This window comes from Nerophis lumbriciformis, linkage group LG30 (genome assembly GCF_033978685.3).
Source record: "Nerophis lumbriciformis linkage group LG30, RoL_Nlum_v2.1, whole genome shotgun sequence".
In the NCBI taxonomy this organism is placed as follows: Eukaryota; Metazoa; Chordata; class Actinopteri; order Syngnathiformes; family Syngnathidae; genus Nerophis; species Nerophis lumbriciformis.
In genome coordinates, this window is record NC_084577.2 from 4,936,113 (window position 1) to 4,953,903 (window position 17,791).

Below are 17,791 nucleotides of genomic sequence, written 5' to 3' on the forward strand. Positions count from 1 at the left end.
ATAAGTGCTGTTCAGTCTTCTAGCCGTCCATAGCGTTTCTACTTGTATGGAATCTCCATTCATCACTCCAAGCAACATTTGTAAGTTATATAATATAACTTAAACTGTTCATACTCACTAAATCGTCCCATGTGTGGTGTCAGTAGGAGTGTTTTCATGCATATTTGTACGTGCTATCGTAATGTAACAAAGCTAGCGTTTTTAGCATTAGCTAATATGCTAACATGTTTACGAGTGTCAGTGTTAGTATTACTTACTGACAATGGCATTTTTTTTGTAATGTTTCAGTTTCACAAATTTCCCTGTAAACTCACCAAGACGTCGCGTCACCAAGGTGTTATTGAGTCTGTTTAGCTGATTGGAGAGCAAGCTTCCGCAGCTAGTGGATCCATGACGATAACTTCGGTTTTGTTTGATCAGCCATTTTACTGCTTTGGAAACAATTATGGTATGTAAATAAATATTTACAAAAAATAATTCATTTCGCGACGTATATATCTGCGACTTATAGCCCAGTGCTGCAAATATATATTGTCCCTAACATTTACTGGGTGCGGCTTACATACCGGTGCGCTCTACAGTCCGGAACATAAAGCACTATAGCTTTATTTGAATGACGTCACATCCGGCTCATTGAATACGCGTGGTGGTCTGTTCTCAATGAGTACTAGGCGTCATTTAGCCTTTCTTGGACAAAAATGCCCTTAGCTTGTGTTGTTTTTGGCTTTACAAACCGTTTAAATTGTAAAAAGGATAAACATTTCTTTAGAGTTCCCCGAGAGCTGATGGTGGAAGAGTGCAAGATTTTATGAAAAAAAAGACGATAAAAGTACCACGCACTCCAGTACAAGGGAGCAGAGCCAAAGAATGTGCGAGTTTGCAGTAACCACTCCGTTAAAAGTTTGTTTGACATACTTTTAACGTTTAGTGTCTCCCATTTAAACATTATCTTTTTATCATTTGCATTTCTTAGGACACATTTTTGCTACAAATGTTCGATAAAGCACCAATTCGGTAAGTCTCAATAAAATAAATCAAATGTGCGCAAAACCTAAAAGAGTTAAAGGGGAACTGCACTTTTTGGAATTTTGCCTATCGTTCACAATCATTATGAAAAATAGGACAGATGGATTTTTTTTAAAGCATTCTAAAAGGGGTTAAAGACAACTGAGCTCCTCGATTTCGCCCATAAAATCCAATAAAAAAAACATTTTACCAAATATAACAAAAAATATTATTATATAATATTTCTATAACATTTACATTTTGTGATTCGAATATTAACCAAGTATTAGTGATATTATTATAAGCGCTAACGCAGACAAACTATTTATAGCAGCGCCGTGATCACTTCCGTGTCCCCCTATGTTTACATCATCGAGTGGTCTGCTGCTTCAACGCTTCCTTGCTCCCTGTTTAGTCTAGATCATAAATCATGCACCTCACTTGGATATGAGACGTTTGAGTAGCAGTGTTGGTCATCTTACCTTACATAAGTAATTAGTTATAGTTACAAATTACTTCTCCCAAAAAGTAATTGAGATAGTAACTCAGTTATCTTATTGTAAAAGTAACTAGTTACCGTATTTTTCGAACTATAAGTCGCAGTTTTTTTCATAGTTTGGCCGGGCTCCAGTGCGATTTATAGATGTTTTTTTCCTTCTTTATTATGCATTTTCGGCAGGTGCAACTTATACTCCGGTGCGACTTATACTCCGAAAAATACGGTTCTCAGCAAAGTAACAGACATTATTTTTAATTTTGTTATTTTATACGCTATTACGTTTGAGAACATCTTTAACGTCAAATATATTTATAGTAATTGATTGAAGACTGAAAACACTGTATATAGTATTTGAGAACATTTGGCATTTATCTGAACTCAATAGATTGCAGTGTGCCAAGTAACATTTAATATTAAATGTAAACTTGGATAAAAAAAACTACACTAATTACTACAAAAAAAAATACAAGTACAATAAAGTATCCCTCATCCACATTGTATCAACATCACAACATTTATCTCAACTAGATGGCCTAATCCTTAATGTAAATTTAACCTTGAGTAGAACTAGACACACAACAGTCAATATTTACAAAACCGAAAAGCAGTAGTCTTATGAATAATACAAAAACATTCTTTCAAACCAGTTTATCATCAGAGTCAGCTGCATCATGTCTCAAAGTTTATGAATTGTCCACTTATTCACACAGAGAAAATTAAAAACATTTTTTTATGCTATGCCTCTGGCTAAGCACGTATGTATGTGTGTTGTGAAACGGAGTTACGATGCATGCCTTTATCATAATTTGTTTATGAGTGCGGTAAAAGCAGTAAATACACATAGCTAATTTACTGTCTGTCGCTGTCACAATGACTCGCAGGCTGATGGCGTCAAAAATAATCTTTACTGTTCACATATTATGGCGTGGAACAAATCCACACATTTTTGTTTTGCTGGAGATAATTTAAACTTTCTTAACAACGAAGGGAAAGTATCTGATTGGCTCTACGTCGTTGACAACCCCCAGTCCCCACCTTCACTCATACTTGACAATTGTAAAGAACTGTGATTGGATATATCTTGAATTTGTCCCACCCATCAACAAGATTAAATACACGTTGGGAAGACTATGTCTCCCGGCTGGCCTGGGAACGCCTCGGGATCCCCCGGGAGGAGCTGGACGAAGTGGCTGGGGAGAGGGAAGTCTGGGTTTCCCTGCTTAGGCTGCTGCCCCCGCGACCCGACCTCGGATAAGCGGAAGAAGATGGATGGATGGATGGATGATTGAATTTCATTTAAGTCAACATTTTCGTCGACATTGGTTTACCGAGGGCTGAGGTTGTGTGAACATGGCCTCACAGAGCCTAAGGCTGATACTGACCCCGGAGGAATGATGAGGGAAGCTGATACTAGTGTATCGTGTCCTTTTTTCAGCGGATTTCTCCGCTACTGCCGATCATTTTATCATCCCCACCCTTGCTCTCTGCACGGAGAGTATGTGTGCCAAAACTTGACATTTTGCACTTCATTCAACCAAACTGTTGTAACGCGCCACTTGCCATTCTCAGTGACAGCAACCGCGTTGCAACGATAACGATGGCAACAACAGTATTTAGATTACTCGTTACTGAAAAAAATAACGCCTTTAGTAACGCCGTTATACTCTGCCGTTATTACTAACACTGTTGAGTAGGTATTCCGACAAGTTGGTACACCTTGACAGCCACTTAGGACCCAAAACTGGCGAGGACGACACGAAAAGACGCGAGTTCCTCTAATCTCCCCCACCCTGTTTCTTCGGGAGGATTATGAGTAATTCTTCACCTAAATGGGAATTTATGAACAACCCAGCAGTCGGCATCCAATGACAGCAGATGTTTTATTATGTTTGTTGGCTCTAATGAAGTCTGCAGTGAGTAATAATCAGTGATGAAGAAAAAAAAAAAGCAAACCTGATGCGTTTTGGAATTTAATGCACCGCATATAAAATAGAAGTTCTTATTAATCAGTGGCCTAGTGGTTAGAGTGTCCGCCCTTAGATCGGTAGGTCGTGAGTTCAAACCCCGGCCGAGTCATACCAAAGACTATAAAAATGGGACCCATTACCTCCCTACTTGACACTCAGCATCAAGGGTTGGAATTGGGGGCTAAATCACCAAAGATTATTCCTGGGCGCGGCCACCGCTGCTGCTCATTGCTCACCTCACCTCCCAGGGGGTGATCAAGGGTAATGGGTCAAATGCAGAGAATAATTTCACCACACCGAGTGTGTTTGTGACAATCATTGGTGCTTTAACTTTAATTCAAAAGTTTGTGAAGCCGTGACATGTCAGAACGGGCTTCGACAGCAGTTTGTGTGCTCGTGTGCGCATTTGAGGGTGAGCCTGATAGCTGACAGTAACTTTCAAAAAATCTATTGTAATAATTGATAGACGCTACATGTATGTTCTATCATAGTTCAATAATCATAATCAAATGGAAATCGTATGCATTTTCTGGCCAAGGATGTTCAAACGAAGAGGAGTGCGTTTTATGCCGTGGTCGCACCTTTCTTCAGCTGTTCCATTTACTTATGCAGAGACCCACAGGTGATTGAGGTGCATTTAGATTTTTGGTTCACAGTAGCATTAGGATACTTTTATCCTCTTCTTAATGGATGTTTCCAGGCGTCTCAATTGAAGCAATCAGAATAGATACGATAGCTTTCTTTTAACATTTTATTACATGTGGTTTAAAGCTGCATCGACACTTCAGGTGCAATATAATGTTTCATCTTCTTGGTGCGCTGGACTTATTTCACTCTAAGGGACGCGTAAGAGAGAAAACACTTAAGTCGATGGGAGAATACCGGTACATGGAAGCCCAGATTTGACAGGGAACGCCCACATTTAAGGGTTGAGCCACCCAAAGCACGTGTCTTGGATGAAGGCGCACAGTGACAGATTTAAATTGAGGGGGAGACTGCAGCACAGCCAAAATCCTCACTCTTGCGCACCTTTTTTAATTAAGCAAATGGGAAAATAGAGCCCTAAGTGCATTATATGTTTCAGAGTTGGAATTTTTCAAATTAAAGCCACAATGTCCATGCATCAGTTTTATATACAGCTTAGCAATGTCACCCCTTCCTAAGTTTGCCTCACGATGATTTAGATTGTTTTAGAATGATATTGTTCGAGATATCCTGCATCAGTCCCTCCAGGATTTCGCTGCATTTATTCACGGCAGCATTTTCAGAAATTTGCAATGTTTTGAGGCTTTTTCTCTATAACAAAAGTGAATCAACTTGTACTTTTATGGATTTTTAACAATATTTAAAGTGTTACTTGTAACCTTAACCTAAAACAACATGATTTTAACAAATATTGGAATCACATTGTATTGGATGTTTTACTTGTGAGGAAAGGGGCACGGCTTGTTATATAAAGCTGTCCTGCGCTTTCAAAATGAAAGCTCCTCTGTTCAAATCACATATTTTTCTCATCCACGATATAATTTTTGGGAGGGACATATTCATCTGTATTCAATATTGGGGGAGACACATCCCGCCCCCAGTTCCTATGTCTATGGGTGAAGTCAAACAACTGTCATGGAAACTTTAGCCCCTCAACATGGAAGCAGGACCCCAGACTAACAAACCCTACAATGCAGTCGCTGTATGTAATCTCCATCAAACGTGCAATACCTTCCTGTGACCCAGATTTATCTGCACACGGGCTTGGCGAGTAAATAAATGAGCTTTATGGCATAGCGGCAAAAATGTGTCCCTGGGATTTTCTCGACATAAATCCAGTCTTTACTACCCAAAGCTGGACACTGGCACATTGCATTAGACCTGATTATGCAAGCGCCTTACCTTCAGCAGCCTGGATGTGGTAGCCATTTTCCCGGCTTGGCCTCACCCCCAGTAGTTGCATGGTTCGGTCGAGCAGGCCGTGGATCACCTCAAAGCCTGGACTCTTGTTGTAGTTAACAGCACAGAAACGTCGGCTGTTCCTCGCCCCGACATCTGGATGTTAGGATGACAGCCAGTAAGTCTGAATCGGGCTTAACCAATGACATAATGACTAGGGAATAAATGCCGTATTATTGCAAAAAATGTTCCAATTCATTCATCTTTACACAGCAAGTATGATCATGACTACTGGTATTTTAGTTGTCATATTTTAATTAAATTTAAGTTGCATAAATGAGGCATGTGGGTGAGCAAGCAGTAGATCATGCGGAATTGTTTAAAATGCATGTTAATTTTCCTTCTTGACGCCACATTCACACGCCTACCTTTAGTGTCATCTTTCAGCACTACATCAGATATCTCAAACAGCTTGAGAGGAAGAGGCATTTTCCTGTTGGCTGCAATTGTCTTCAGCAAACCTGGCAGCAGAGTGGTGCGCGCCACCTGGTGGAGAAACAGAACTGTGTCTAATGAAATGCACTACAATCTTTGGTGGAGGTACAAGAGACACCACATTGCAGGCATCATTATTTTGTATTGAACTGTTTAAAGGCCTACTTGAAATGCGATTTTCTTATTTAAAACGGGGATAGCAGGTCCATTCTATGTGTCATACTTGATCATTTCGCGATATTGCCATATTTTTGCTGAAAGGATTTAGTAGAGAACATTGACGATAAAGTTCTCAACTTTTGGTCGCTGATAAAAAAGCCTTGCCTGTACCAGAAGTAGCAGACGATATGCGCGTGACGTCACAGGTTGTGGAGCTCCTCACATCTGCACATTGTTTACAATCATGGCCACCAGCAGCGAGAGCGATTCGGACCGAGAAAGCGACGATTTCCCCATTAATTTGAGCGAGGATGAAAGATTCGTGGATGAGGAAAGTGAGAGTGAAGGACTAGAGGGCAGTGGGAGCGATTCAGATAGGGAAGATGCTGTGAGAGGCGGGTGGGACCTGATATTCAGCTGGGAATGACTAAAACAGTAAATAAACACAAGACATATATATACTCTATTAGCCACAACACAACCAGGCTTACATTTAATATGCCACAAATTAATCCCGCATAACAAACACCTCCTCTCTCCCGTCCATATAACCCGCCAATACAACTCAAACACCTGCACAACACACTCAATCCCACAGCCCAAAGTACCGTTCACCTCCCAAAAGTTCATACAGCACATTTATTTCCCCAAAGTCCCCAAAGTTACGTACGTGACATGCACATAGCGGCACGCACGTACGGGCAAGCGATCAAATGTTTGGAAGACGCAGGTGCATGCGTACTCACGGTACCGCGTCTCCGTATCCAACTCAAAGTCCTCCTGGTAAGAGTCTCTGTTGTCCCAGTTCTCCACAGGCCAATGGTAAAGCTTGACTGTCATCTTTCGGGAATGTAAACAATGAAACACCGGCTGTGTTATCCAGCACAACAGTCAGGGGGTGCATTCTACGGCGGGGGTGCGTTATCCGGCACAACACCTACCGCAATACACCGCTTCCCACCTACAGCTTTCATCTTTGCTGTCTCCATTGTTCATTGAACAAATTGCGAAAGATTCACCAACACAGATGTCCAGAATACTGTGGAATTTTGCGATGAAAACAGACGACTTAATAGCTGGCCACCATGCTGTCCCAAAATGTCCTCTACAATCCGTGACGTCACGCACAGGCGTCATCATACCGAGACGTTTTCAGCAGGATATTTCGCGCGAAATTTAAAATTGCACTTTAGTAAGCTAACCCGACCGTATTGGCATGTGTTGCAATGTTAAGATTTCATCATTGATATATAAGCTATCAGACTGCGTGGCCGGTAGTAGTGGGTTTCAGTAGGCCTTTAAAGAAATGAACATCAAATTGTTTCAATGCATTATTGCATTTTATCTATTTTAATGATTGTACCTGGAACTCTGCGGTCTTTGGGTTGGAGATGTGAATTGCCTTGGTTTCAGAGATCTTCTTTCCAAGCCTGTCTGCTATATCTTCTTGAGAGCACTACAACAGGAGAAATGTAGCATTATTCTTAAAGTTAAGAAGAGAAACAAAAGAAAAACAGTTTTACCAGGGCAAAGTTGAGGGCCTCTGTGAATCCGGCGGCTGCAAGGTCCTGTCTTAGCAGCTCTGTCAGTTTATTCAGTGGAAACTATAAATGTATAAAAGGACAAAAGTATTTGATATGGCTTTTAGTTGTATACACTAGGCTTTATCAGGATTTTTGGAGGCTGGTCGTGGATTAGTTAGTTTAAATAAATAACCAATACCATAATGCATTGCGCTCTAAATATATCAATCTCAAATTCATCAGTAATGTCGAAGATTCTTGAGTCTCTTGTTAGTGAAAAATTAAAAGACATTCTCACAAAATATCAGTCAGGTTTAAAAAACAAACAAAAACAGTACAATCACAGCTGCAGCACAGGTAATAAATGATATTACTGTTGCACTTGATAAAAGAATGTTGTGCTTCTCTGTTTAGTGACCTATCAAAAGGCTTTTGATACTGTTGACTAAGCTATTTTTTTTTAAGTCTTATTTGTTCGGGGTTGTCTAAGACGGCAGTTATTTGGTTGTCTAAATATTTGTGTAATAGGACTCAGTGACCTGGGGCTTAATGTGACAAATGCTCATATGCATTTTTATGTCAATGATAAAGTTATTTATTGTTTTGTACCCACTCTTGTCCAGACCATTGAATGCTTGCAAAAAGCTTTTGTTGCTCTCCAATATTCACTTATTCAGCTCAAACTAGTCCTCAATGCTGATTAAACCAAAGAAATGGTGTTTTACAACTTAAAGAATGTGCCTCGATCTATCCCGCCATTGTCCACTCTTAATGGAAACATCATAGAGGTGTTTTGATTGAGCATTCCCTCACTTCCAAACTACATGTTGAAAATCTTCTGAAAATTATAAACTGAAATTCGGGTTTTACTCATTTACTTGTACTTGTTTTTCATTGTTTTATTGATATCATGTATTGATTTGTCTTGTTATTTTTGTGTAAGACGTAACTTTGCGTTTTACTCACAGCTGCCACTTGAACAGGACTTCCTTGAAAAAAAGCTTTTTAATTTCAATGATTTTTCCTAAGTTAAATAAGGGTTAAAAAATATAAATTAAACATTGCAACGTCAGCACATCATGAATTTTAAAAAAGCTTTTAGCATATTCTACATGTTTTAAGTTTAAGTTCTATTTATCTATTATATGTATTACATGCAGTGTTTGTCCTATTTTCTATTACTATGTTGTGTCGATCTATAAAGAGTGCTTGATAGGGTTGGTTCTATTTCATCAGGGATTTTAAGAACCAGTCCATCAAGCAATCACCAAGCAAGATTTCCGTTTCCGGGTTAAGAATGAACCGCTTACAACAACAGACGTCTAATCTTTGCGCTCTCTTCACTGCAACAATTTCCAGTTGATCGACTTTTTAATGAACTCCATCAACTCCTGCCTCATCAATAAAACATCTCCACAGTAGTGATATTTTGAGGTGAGTGATGTAAAAAAACAACAGCAGGATGGCATCTGAGACGGCGCAGCACTTCAGGCTAAAAAGACTGCTATAGACTATCAGCATCTGTCCAGTCAAAGTTGAGATGAACTCTTCTGATGTACTTTGTCTTTGACGTCAATACTACAAGTTTGGCTTGAATTATGTGGAATGATAACGCAGACATGCGATGCTAATCAGGAATGCTAACATAATAGCTAATGATTGTAGCAGCGACTGTCAAGTTGACCAAGTTTTTGCAGGACACTTATATCCGTGGTTTCAGCACATGAAAACCCAGTTCTAACTTAGAGGAATTACCCAGGATGTGACAAAGTATTTCCACGGCGTGGTCGCTTTGTAGTGGCTTGCCAAAGCAATGACGCTTCCATGTTCATGCTATACTCTAGTTAGTAGAACACACTCAAGGCAACAGTATTAGGCAAAAAAAAGTGTAAATAAAGGTCACTATAAAAGGGTTTTATTTATGTTTGGGAGTTCTAATAAGGTCTTGAACAGTTTTTTGATGTTCAAACTATGAACATTTTTTGACAACAATAATCCTGCTTTGCTGAAAAAAATCATTTACCACGGTCATGTCCGCTACCAAATAACCTTTATAAAAGGACAACTGTAACCAATCCAATTAAATCAAGGCTAAAAGTCTATTTTATTGAGGGAAATATGGTGTATTGGTGCAGCATCTGCAGTAATGCAGTTGCTCCTAATTTAGTCAGTCCTCTAGGTTTCTACCCTTAACTAAAGTCACGACCCAAACGGATATAAGCGGTCAAAATGAGCTTTCCTTACAGGATGGCTGGTCTTGCTCTTAGAGGTCGAGGTTAAGATCTCAGTCATTCAGGAGGCTCTCAGAGTAGAGGTGGGGGGGAGCTCGGGAATCTACTGTGCATGCCTCCCGTGACGTATTCAGGGACACACTGGTAGGACCATGTCTCACAGTTGTTTGGGACCGGGCTCTTTGTGGAGTAAGTGGCAGGATAGAGAGAAATCAGGGCTTCCCTACTGAGATTGTTGGTACCAGGACCAAATGTGGATATGTAGCAGAGAATGGGATGGATGAATGGATAAATGTGTTAGGGCTGCATCAAACAATTATTTATTCAATCAATTTTTTTCGATTAATCTGTACATTTAAATTAAATTGTATCTGTTTTTTAGTGAAGTGGTAGAACAAATTTTAAAATACACCAACAATTTTCTTGTAGGTAGAAACTTCAAATGCATGTTTGGTCAGGGATGCAAAAAAATGCAATTTCAAAAGGGTCCTTGCAGTGCTCTGCATTGCACCTGCGGTGCTTGCTCGTTACTTATAGAGCCGTTTTACCTCTTTTTTAAGTTCTCATGCATTACAAAGTACTCTTATGAAAAGTATGTTCTAATTTGGAGTTTACAGCATCATGAAGTTGTTTTAGAGGGCTTTGACGGCAACATAGGTATTTTTTTTTAAATCTTTAGAATACCAAAAAAAGACATGTCCTTATCTCTTATAATTATTGTGAATGATAGGCACTCTGTATGGACATCTACTAACAGTAAGCAGTAGCCTCATCTGTCGACAAGGACCAAGCTGCAAGGTAAGATCCACAAGTGATGTTTTTTTTGTGATCATCTCCAACTTTTCCACAGAAATTGACCAATAATGATCAGTGGCCGGTTGTTTGGAACACCACAAGTATCATCTCTTTCTTCATGCGCGGCCATCTTTTCTCAACGCAAGGTACGCGATGTTGACATATTGATGTCATCGATGATGTCGACTAAGCCCTAATATGTATGCTAATTACTTTGTGATCCAAACAGTGCCAATCAGATATGTACAGTGAAATCTCCACGTCAGTTGTAGTACACAAGGTACATTCAGTTACCTGGTTGGCTATGGTGTAGGTGCGTGGCGTGGTGCGGGTAATGTTGTTGAAACCAAAGGCCATGGCTGCATCCTCCATGATGTCACAAGCATGGATGACGTCCGAGCGGGTGGGCGGGATCTCAACCTCTATTTCATCACCAATACCTGTAGCCTGAGAGCGTAGGCACATGCGAGTCAGCAGCTGGGCGATCTTCTCAGTCGACTCGCTGTCAGATAAAAGCGAAACAAAAAACTTAAAAATAGGTTACACTTTCAAAAGATTATTTGGTATATTACTACTGTATTGAATCTGTTCAAAATATCTTACTTGATGCCAACTTTGCGATTGATAAACTCGCTGGTCACTTTCTCCTTTCTATAGGCCAGTTCCTAAACCACACAATAGAGAGTTGAGGAGTTGCAGAGGGAAATGTGGTTAAATGTATGGAAAGTAAGAATAATGGGTGCAGTACTGGATATTTGCAGGTCGTGCCGTCAGGGTTCACCACTTCAGCCTCTTCTACACTGATCGAGAATGAGAGAGGAAACTAAATCAGAATCAATACGGGAACACAAGACCTGTCTACTATTCAATACAATTACCAAAATTGACACGAGTATTTATAATGAAAGGGCCAAAAGACAGTTGATGAACAGAATAATGGCTCAACATATTCTTAAAATGTTATTATTTTACCACTGTTAATTGTGAAAATTACATTTGAATTGCAAACAATGTGTGTGACTTACGTGAAAGGCTGTGAACAATACTCGCAGAACATTGTCACCATCATGTCCAACACAATCTTTGCCTGGAGCAGAAAATACATTTAAGTTGAATTTTTGTGAGAAGGCTGATTGAACAAAATTAATGAATTTGTCTGTGCACTCTCTACTCAGCTGTACCTTGGTCAGATCTGTGGCCGTGCACTCAATGAAGACATTCTTGGTGTTCAGAGTGATTTTTGAGTGATCGCCTGTATAATCAAATTGACAAATAATGTAGTTGAACTTGCATTTAATTTTATTAGTTGCAACCTGATATACTGGGGATGTACCGTAAGTGTCTACGTTCTGTAAAAAGCCTGTAAGGCCACCCAGCGCTAGTGTGCCTAATCAATAATCACTAAAATCAACAAAAAATAAGGTTATATGATTTCCACGTTAACGTAACCACAGATGGAATCACATAAATGGCCAATAGAAACGCATTGAATGCCAGCAACTTAAGGGTTCCAGGTTCGATCCCTGCTTCCGCCATCCGAGTCACTGCCGTTGTGTCCTCGGGCAAGACACTTTACCCACGTGCTCCCAGTGCCACCCACACTGGGAGCAGTGTGGTTGCTTTTTTTATATTATGGTGGGTCTGGGTGTGGTGTGGTACGCAACTGCATAACTAGTGTTGAAAAATTATAACTTTCATAACTTCCGTCAACATGCCCCAATCTTCCCGAAATTGTTTATGGTGGGTCGGGGTGCTGGGTGGGACCTAAAGGCATGAATACTGCAGCACCTGTATTGCCCCCTTGTGATGATAAATTGATAAATAAACGCAACCGCATAACTTCTACCCCCTTAGAGGTGAAAAATTACATCACGTCAGCAATAACTTCAAATGTGAAATTAGTATGTGATATAAACTTACAACATGAAAGCCTTTGTTATAATCTTTTGAAACCTTACATTTTTTGAGATTTTCAACTCAAAGTTTCCATGTAAGCCATAATCGTCAAAATTATAACCAATAAAGGCTTGACATATATCACTTTGCGTGTAATAAGTTAATATAAGATGTTACAAAATGTTACATTATTGTGCAATTTGCACATGATTAAATCCTACAGAAGAATATTAATTTCTTATATTTATTTTCAAAAAAGTTATTTGTTTTCCAAGTAAGTGCCTCTTAAGACCTCACTGTTGGCTTTTTAAGGTCATGTTACGTCTAAAATAAACAAGATTGATGCTAATCCACCCTTTTTTCTCTTTTTTTCCCCCCAAATAAGAATTGATAAGAGAACCGTTAAGGAACCAAATCGTTAAGCAGAATCGAAAGTGGAATCAGAACTGGAAAAATCTTATCAATTCTCATCCATAGCCATCTCTGACGAGGGATGATGTTCGAAAACCGGTTCTCCCGATTGTTCGATAAGAAAAGAACCGATTCCATGGATTCAAATCCCTTTTTGAGAAACGGTTCCCGTTATCAAAGCCACTATAGTAAAGAAAAATATTTGGTTCTTTATTCGAATCCCTGGGAACGAATCCCGTGTCACAGGAAATGTCCTGTGGCACGTCACAGGAAATGACGTAGCTCAGTCGTTCGGCGGCAGACACAGATGCAGCAACAACAATGGACCGGAAAAAACGCTCCAAGGTATGGCTTCACTTTACTAAGAAATACGACGAGGAAACAGCTATCTGCAATTATTGCCAGGCTTCGCTTTCCTGTAAGGGGAGCAGTACAACAAACATGTTGAAACATGTTCAGGCCGTACATAACCTGAAGGTTAGAGAAACGTGTCGAAGACACGACACGTGGAGAAGCAGCGACAGAGATGACGAAGCACGCCCCTCTTCCTCTGCTTCAACCTGCAGTCCCAGTGATAGTGCCGGTGAGTAATTAATGTTAACTGTTGCCGGTTAATTTCCATATCTGCTCACTTGTAGCCTTTAGGCTAAAATAACGTTACCTCTTATGTCAACCAGGACTGCAGTAGTGTTACCTAAGCGTAGTCAGTGGCTAACGGTAACTTTAACGCTAGCCTTCTTGTATGTGTCTGATAACGTTAACGGTACCTTATAGCCTACACCACTCCAGAGTTTGCAGGTCTGTCTAATAAACTAGTGCTTGCAAGATGTGAATTAAGATAATGTTAACGCTATCCTATTTCAGATGATGACAGCCAGAGTGACCAGGGCAGTGTTTGCTCTGTAGCACAGAGCGTTAACCCATTTACCATGGCGAGGTACAACGCAGAGCGCAGCAAGATGAGTGAGGAGGAGAGTAACATTACTCGCAAGCTAACGAGAATGATGGTGAAAAATCTCCTCTCCTTCAACTTGGTGAACACAGACGAATACAAGTAGGTTAATAATTGTATTTTGTTGACATGTAATGGAGCAACAAGTAAACAACACCATTACTCTGAGATTTGTTTCAAATGTCAAGAGCTGTACAATACAAATGAATGAAGGATTTTCCCTGCATGTATTTTTCTTAGGTGGCCCACTTAAAAGGGGCACTAACAGTCAATATTTATTTATTTTATTACATTTTTGGGGGGGGGGTAACAACAGTCAATATTTATTTATTTATTTTATTTTTTTCTTAAAAAATAAAAGTGAGCTTTGGTCAAACCAAGTATTGTGTTTTTTTCCATATACAACAACCCATCTGGATTCGATAAGAGATTCGATAAGGAATCGGTCCGATAAGAGGATTCGATAATGGCATCGAAATCGATAATGTCTTAACAAACATCATCCCTATCTCTGACTGTAGCTAAAGTAGATGATCAGCTATAGCACTGGTGCTAACTTTTTTCTGAAACAAAATCAGGGAAACATGGCAATTATTTGATGTACCTTGCAACACAAACATCGAATAGATGAATTAGACTTTTGCGACTGGCTAACACCAGTACTGTGATGCAGGTGATTAACAGCAGCTGCAGAGGTGACAGCTTCCCGAAAGCTTTAAGGAAAGACTAATTGGTGTGAGTGAGCAGAGTTAGTAGCACTTTTTCAGTCTGAATACTACCATTTGTGTGTGAATTTTGGTACCTGTCCGTGGCGGGAAGTGAGATCTCCAATTTTTTTAGACTTGCAACTTAAAAAAAACAAAAACTAAACAGAACAGCAGCCTACTCAGTGGCCTAGTGGTTAGAGTGTCCGCCCTGAGATCGGTAGGTTGTGAGTTCAAACCCCGGCCGAGTCATACCAAAGACTATAAAAATGGGACCCATTACCTCCCTGCTTGGCACTCAGCATCAAGGGTTGGAATTGGGGGTTAAATCACCAAAAATGATTCCCGGGCGCGGCACTGCTGCTGCCCACTGCTCCCCTCACCTCCCAGGGGGTGAACAAGGGGATGGGTCAAATGCAGAGGACAAATTTCGCCACACCTCGTGTGTGTGTGACAATCATTGGTACTTTAACTTTAACTTTTACTCACCATTGATAATAGGAGGCATAGATAAGACAATGCCATTGCTGTCATAAATAACGGGGTACACAGGCTTGTCTTCAATGATATGAAGATAATGTCGCAGGTGGCTGTCGGTCTGAAAAAAAGAGATGAAAAAAGCAGGTAAACAAAGCAAGACAAACATGGTAAGTAAGGACCAAGCATAAATTAAATGTACACCTTGTAGAGGCTCATGAGTTGGGTGGCAGTGTATTCTTTGCTCTGGTTCAGTGGTTTGAAACTGATGTCAGCAGGTGGCTTGGCTGTGTAAGTAAAAGGACCTGAGATAGTATCCAGGTCATGAGTCCCAATTGCCACCAGGGACCTTTTCCTGCACAAAGATAGTTTAAAAATAATTTAAATTAGTTGTATGACAAACTTTTAAGAGAACATTCACTACAGTACGAGAGGAAGACAAGAATCAAAGCATCGTTTTGTTTTGGTTCCACATAAGACAATGTTTTGAGTGACACTGAACTCACAGTACCTATGTAATTATGTATATTGTTTTATGTTTTATCATTGCAGATTGGAAAATCTACCAGTATAATGTAAAGGGTGAGTGGCTTCATAAGACGAATCTTGTGTATAATTACTGGTTTCTTCCGACCAAAAAAATATAAATATATATCGGGCGCATTATATATTATATCAATTGCTGGCACGGCCGCTCTACCAACCAAGACACGCCGGTTGGCAGAAAATTAATAATATCCATCCATCCATCCATTACCTACCGCTTGTCCCTTTTGGGGTCGCGGGAGGTGCTGGAGCCTATCTCAGCTGCATTCGAGCAGAAGGCGGGGTACACCCTGGACAAGTCGCCACCTCATTGCAGGGCCAACACAGATAGACAGACAACATTCACACTCACATTCACACACTAGGGCCAATTTAGTGTTGCCAATCAACCTATCCCCAGGTGCACGTTTTTGGCGGTGGGAGGAAGCCGGAGTACCCGGAAGGGAACCCACGCAGTCACGGGGAGAACATGCAAACCCACACAGAAAGATCCCGAGCCCGGGATTGAACTCAGGACTACTCAAGACCTTCGTATTGTGAGGCACATGCACTAACCCCTGTTTCACCGTGCTGCCCAAAATTAATAATATACCGTATATTATTAAAATAATTCTTATGTAAAAAAAAATTAAAAAAATCTTATGTGGTATGCATTTTTGCAGTTTGAGCGGAATAAGTGCAGCGCCTCCCTCCCATGCATCTTCAGCACTGACAAAGAAAAAAAAAAAAAAATGTTGTCAATGTAGATGCACTGTACGCCTGCTTCTAAAATGCCCATAAAAATTTGTAAATGTCTCCTTCATGTTTGAAAACAGAGCAACATGCCACAGGTAGAAGCAAAACATAAATATGAGTGTCTCCGTGGTAATGCCCCTTAAAGTACACGCAAAATCCTCATTCAAATAAAGCGGTCTGCACCACTTTTCAACTGCAAATGCAACACGCTCACATACCGTACATGCTATTTTATAGATTGCTGATTACAGCGTGGTGTTGAGATCGTAGTAAATCAGGTCTTTAATGGAACAATGGTTTCAGTTATTGTAATACAATCCAGTTTAGTGAACAGCTTATAGAAAACTGTCAAAGCTTTTGATGACCAGAAAACTAAACCGCGTTTTCACTAAAATTAATAGAAAAATATGATGTATGGGTAAGAGCTGGCACAGCAACTTCATATGCCAAAAAGTATCCATCCCTATTCAATGTTTCATTGCACTAGTAATTGAAAGCAATAAGAGAAGAATCAATCACAAAAATTTTATTTATCAGTTCAAACACCAAGCAAGTGTTAAACACATCTATAATAATCATAGATTTTCTACTTATGTACTTACTGCCAATGATTATACACCACTTCACTTTTACAGCTAATATCATTTACCGTAATTTTCGGACTATAAGGCGCACTAAATATCCTTTCATTTTCTCAAAAATCGACAGTGCGGCGTATAAACCAGTGCACCTAAAGTACGGATTAATTGCGGTTGTGCATACCGACCATGAAGCAATTTTATTTAGTACATGGTGTAATGATAAGTGTGACCAGTAGATGGCAGGCACACAAGGAATATGTGAGGACTGTAGGTTAAGGCTTGTTCAATAAATGACACTAGCAAGCAAGACCAACATTTGTGATGTTTCATTGAGAATATAGAACAATACACACAGCGCTCAAAAATCTGTCCACATGTTTAAGTATGACTTTGATAAGCTACTAAGCCGCACCGCTTGGTGGACTGGCAGCGTATTACGGCCATTGTAATCAGACGCGCTGTGTTTCAACATCCATACATCTATTTTCTACCGCTTGTCCCTTTTGGGGTCGCGGGGGGTACTGGAGCCTATAAGGGTATTACTATGGTGTGTGTATAAGGACCCCAAAATGGCACCTATTAGGAAACATTGGCGTTTTGTTTCGACCTATTATGCAAAACCAACTTTTGTTACCTATTGCTTCCTGCTTTTGTGTAATTGGGATCTGCGTAAGTCCCAAAAATTCGCTCACGTCCACCATTGTAGTCCACACTGTAGTCAAAAAGCTCCTTTTTCTCTATCTTCTTGTTGTGGGGCATTCATCCTCTACTGTTGGCATTTCTAATATAAAGTAGCGTACATTACTAACTTAAATCTGTCAGTAGACGCACTATGGAAACGCTAACAACTACCGGTACAACAAAGATGACAGGGAGAAAACGCTGTCGAAGTGGACCCACGTAAATAACACCGCCCACAAAACAGCACATC

The 17,791-nt window shown here is 40.1% G+C and overlaps 1 protein-coding gene across 2 annotated transcripts in view; it reads right to left on the minus strand.

Moving 5' to 3' along the window:
- Nucleotides 1-17,791, minus strand: part of farsb (phenylalanyl-tRNA synthetase subunit beta) — a 38,371-nt gene that overhangs the window by 11,652 nt on the left and 8,928 nt on the right. For both annotated transcript variants that reach the window (XM_061925398.2, XM_061925399.2), the window contains exons 6-16: nucleotides 15,203-15,353; nucleotides 15,011-15,119; nucleotides 11,740-11,810; nucleotides 11,584-11,645; nucleotides 11,307-11,358; nucleotides 11,162-11,223; nucleotides 10,853-11,060; nucleotides 7,533-7,613; nucleotides 7,373-7,465; nucleotides 5,784-5,901; nucleotides 5,359-5,511 (exon numbers count right to left, since the gene is read on the minus strand). In XM_061925398.2, the coding sequence (XP_061781382.2) occupies nucleotides 5,359-5,511; nucleotides 5,784-5,901; nucleotides 7,373-7,465; nucleotides 7,533-7,613; nucleotides 10,853-11,060; nucleotides 11,162-11,223; nucleotides 11,307-11,358; nucleotides 11,584-11,645; nucleotides 11,740-11,810; nucleotides 15,011-15,119; nucleotides 15,203-15,353 (1,160 nt within the window). The remainder of the gene's footprint in view (nucleotides 1-5,358; nucleotides 5,512-5,783; nucleotides 5,902-7,372; nucleotides 7,466-7,532; nucleotides 7,614-10,852; nucleotides 11,061-11,161; nucleotides 11,224-11,306; nucleotides 11,359-11,583; nucleotides 11,646-11,739; nucleotides 11,811-15,010; nucleotides 15,120-15,202; nucleotides 15,354-17,791) is intronic.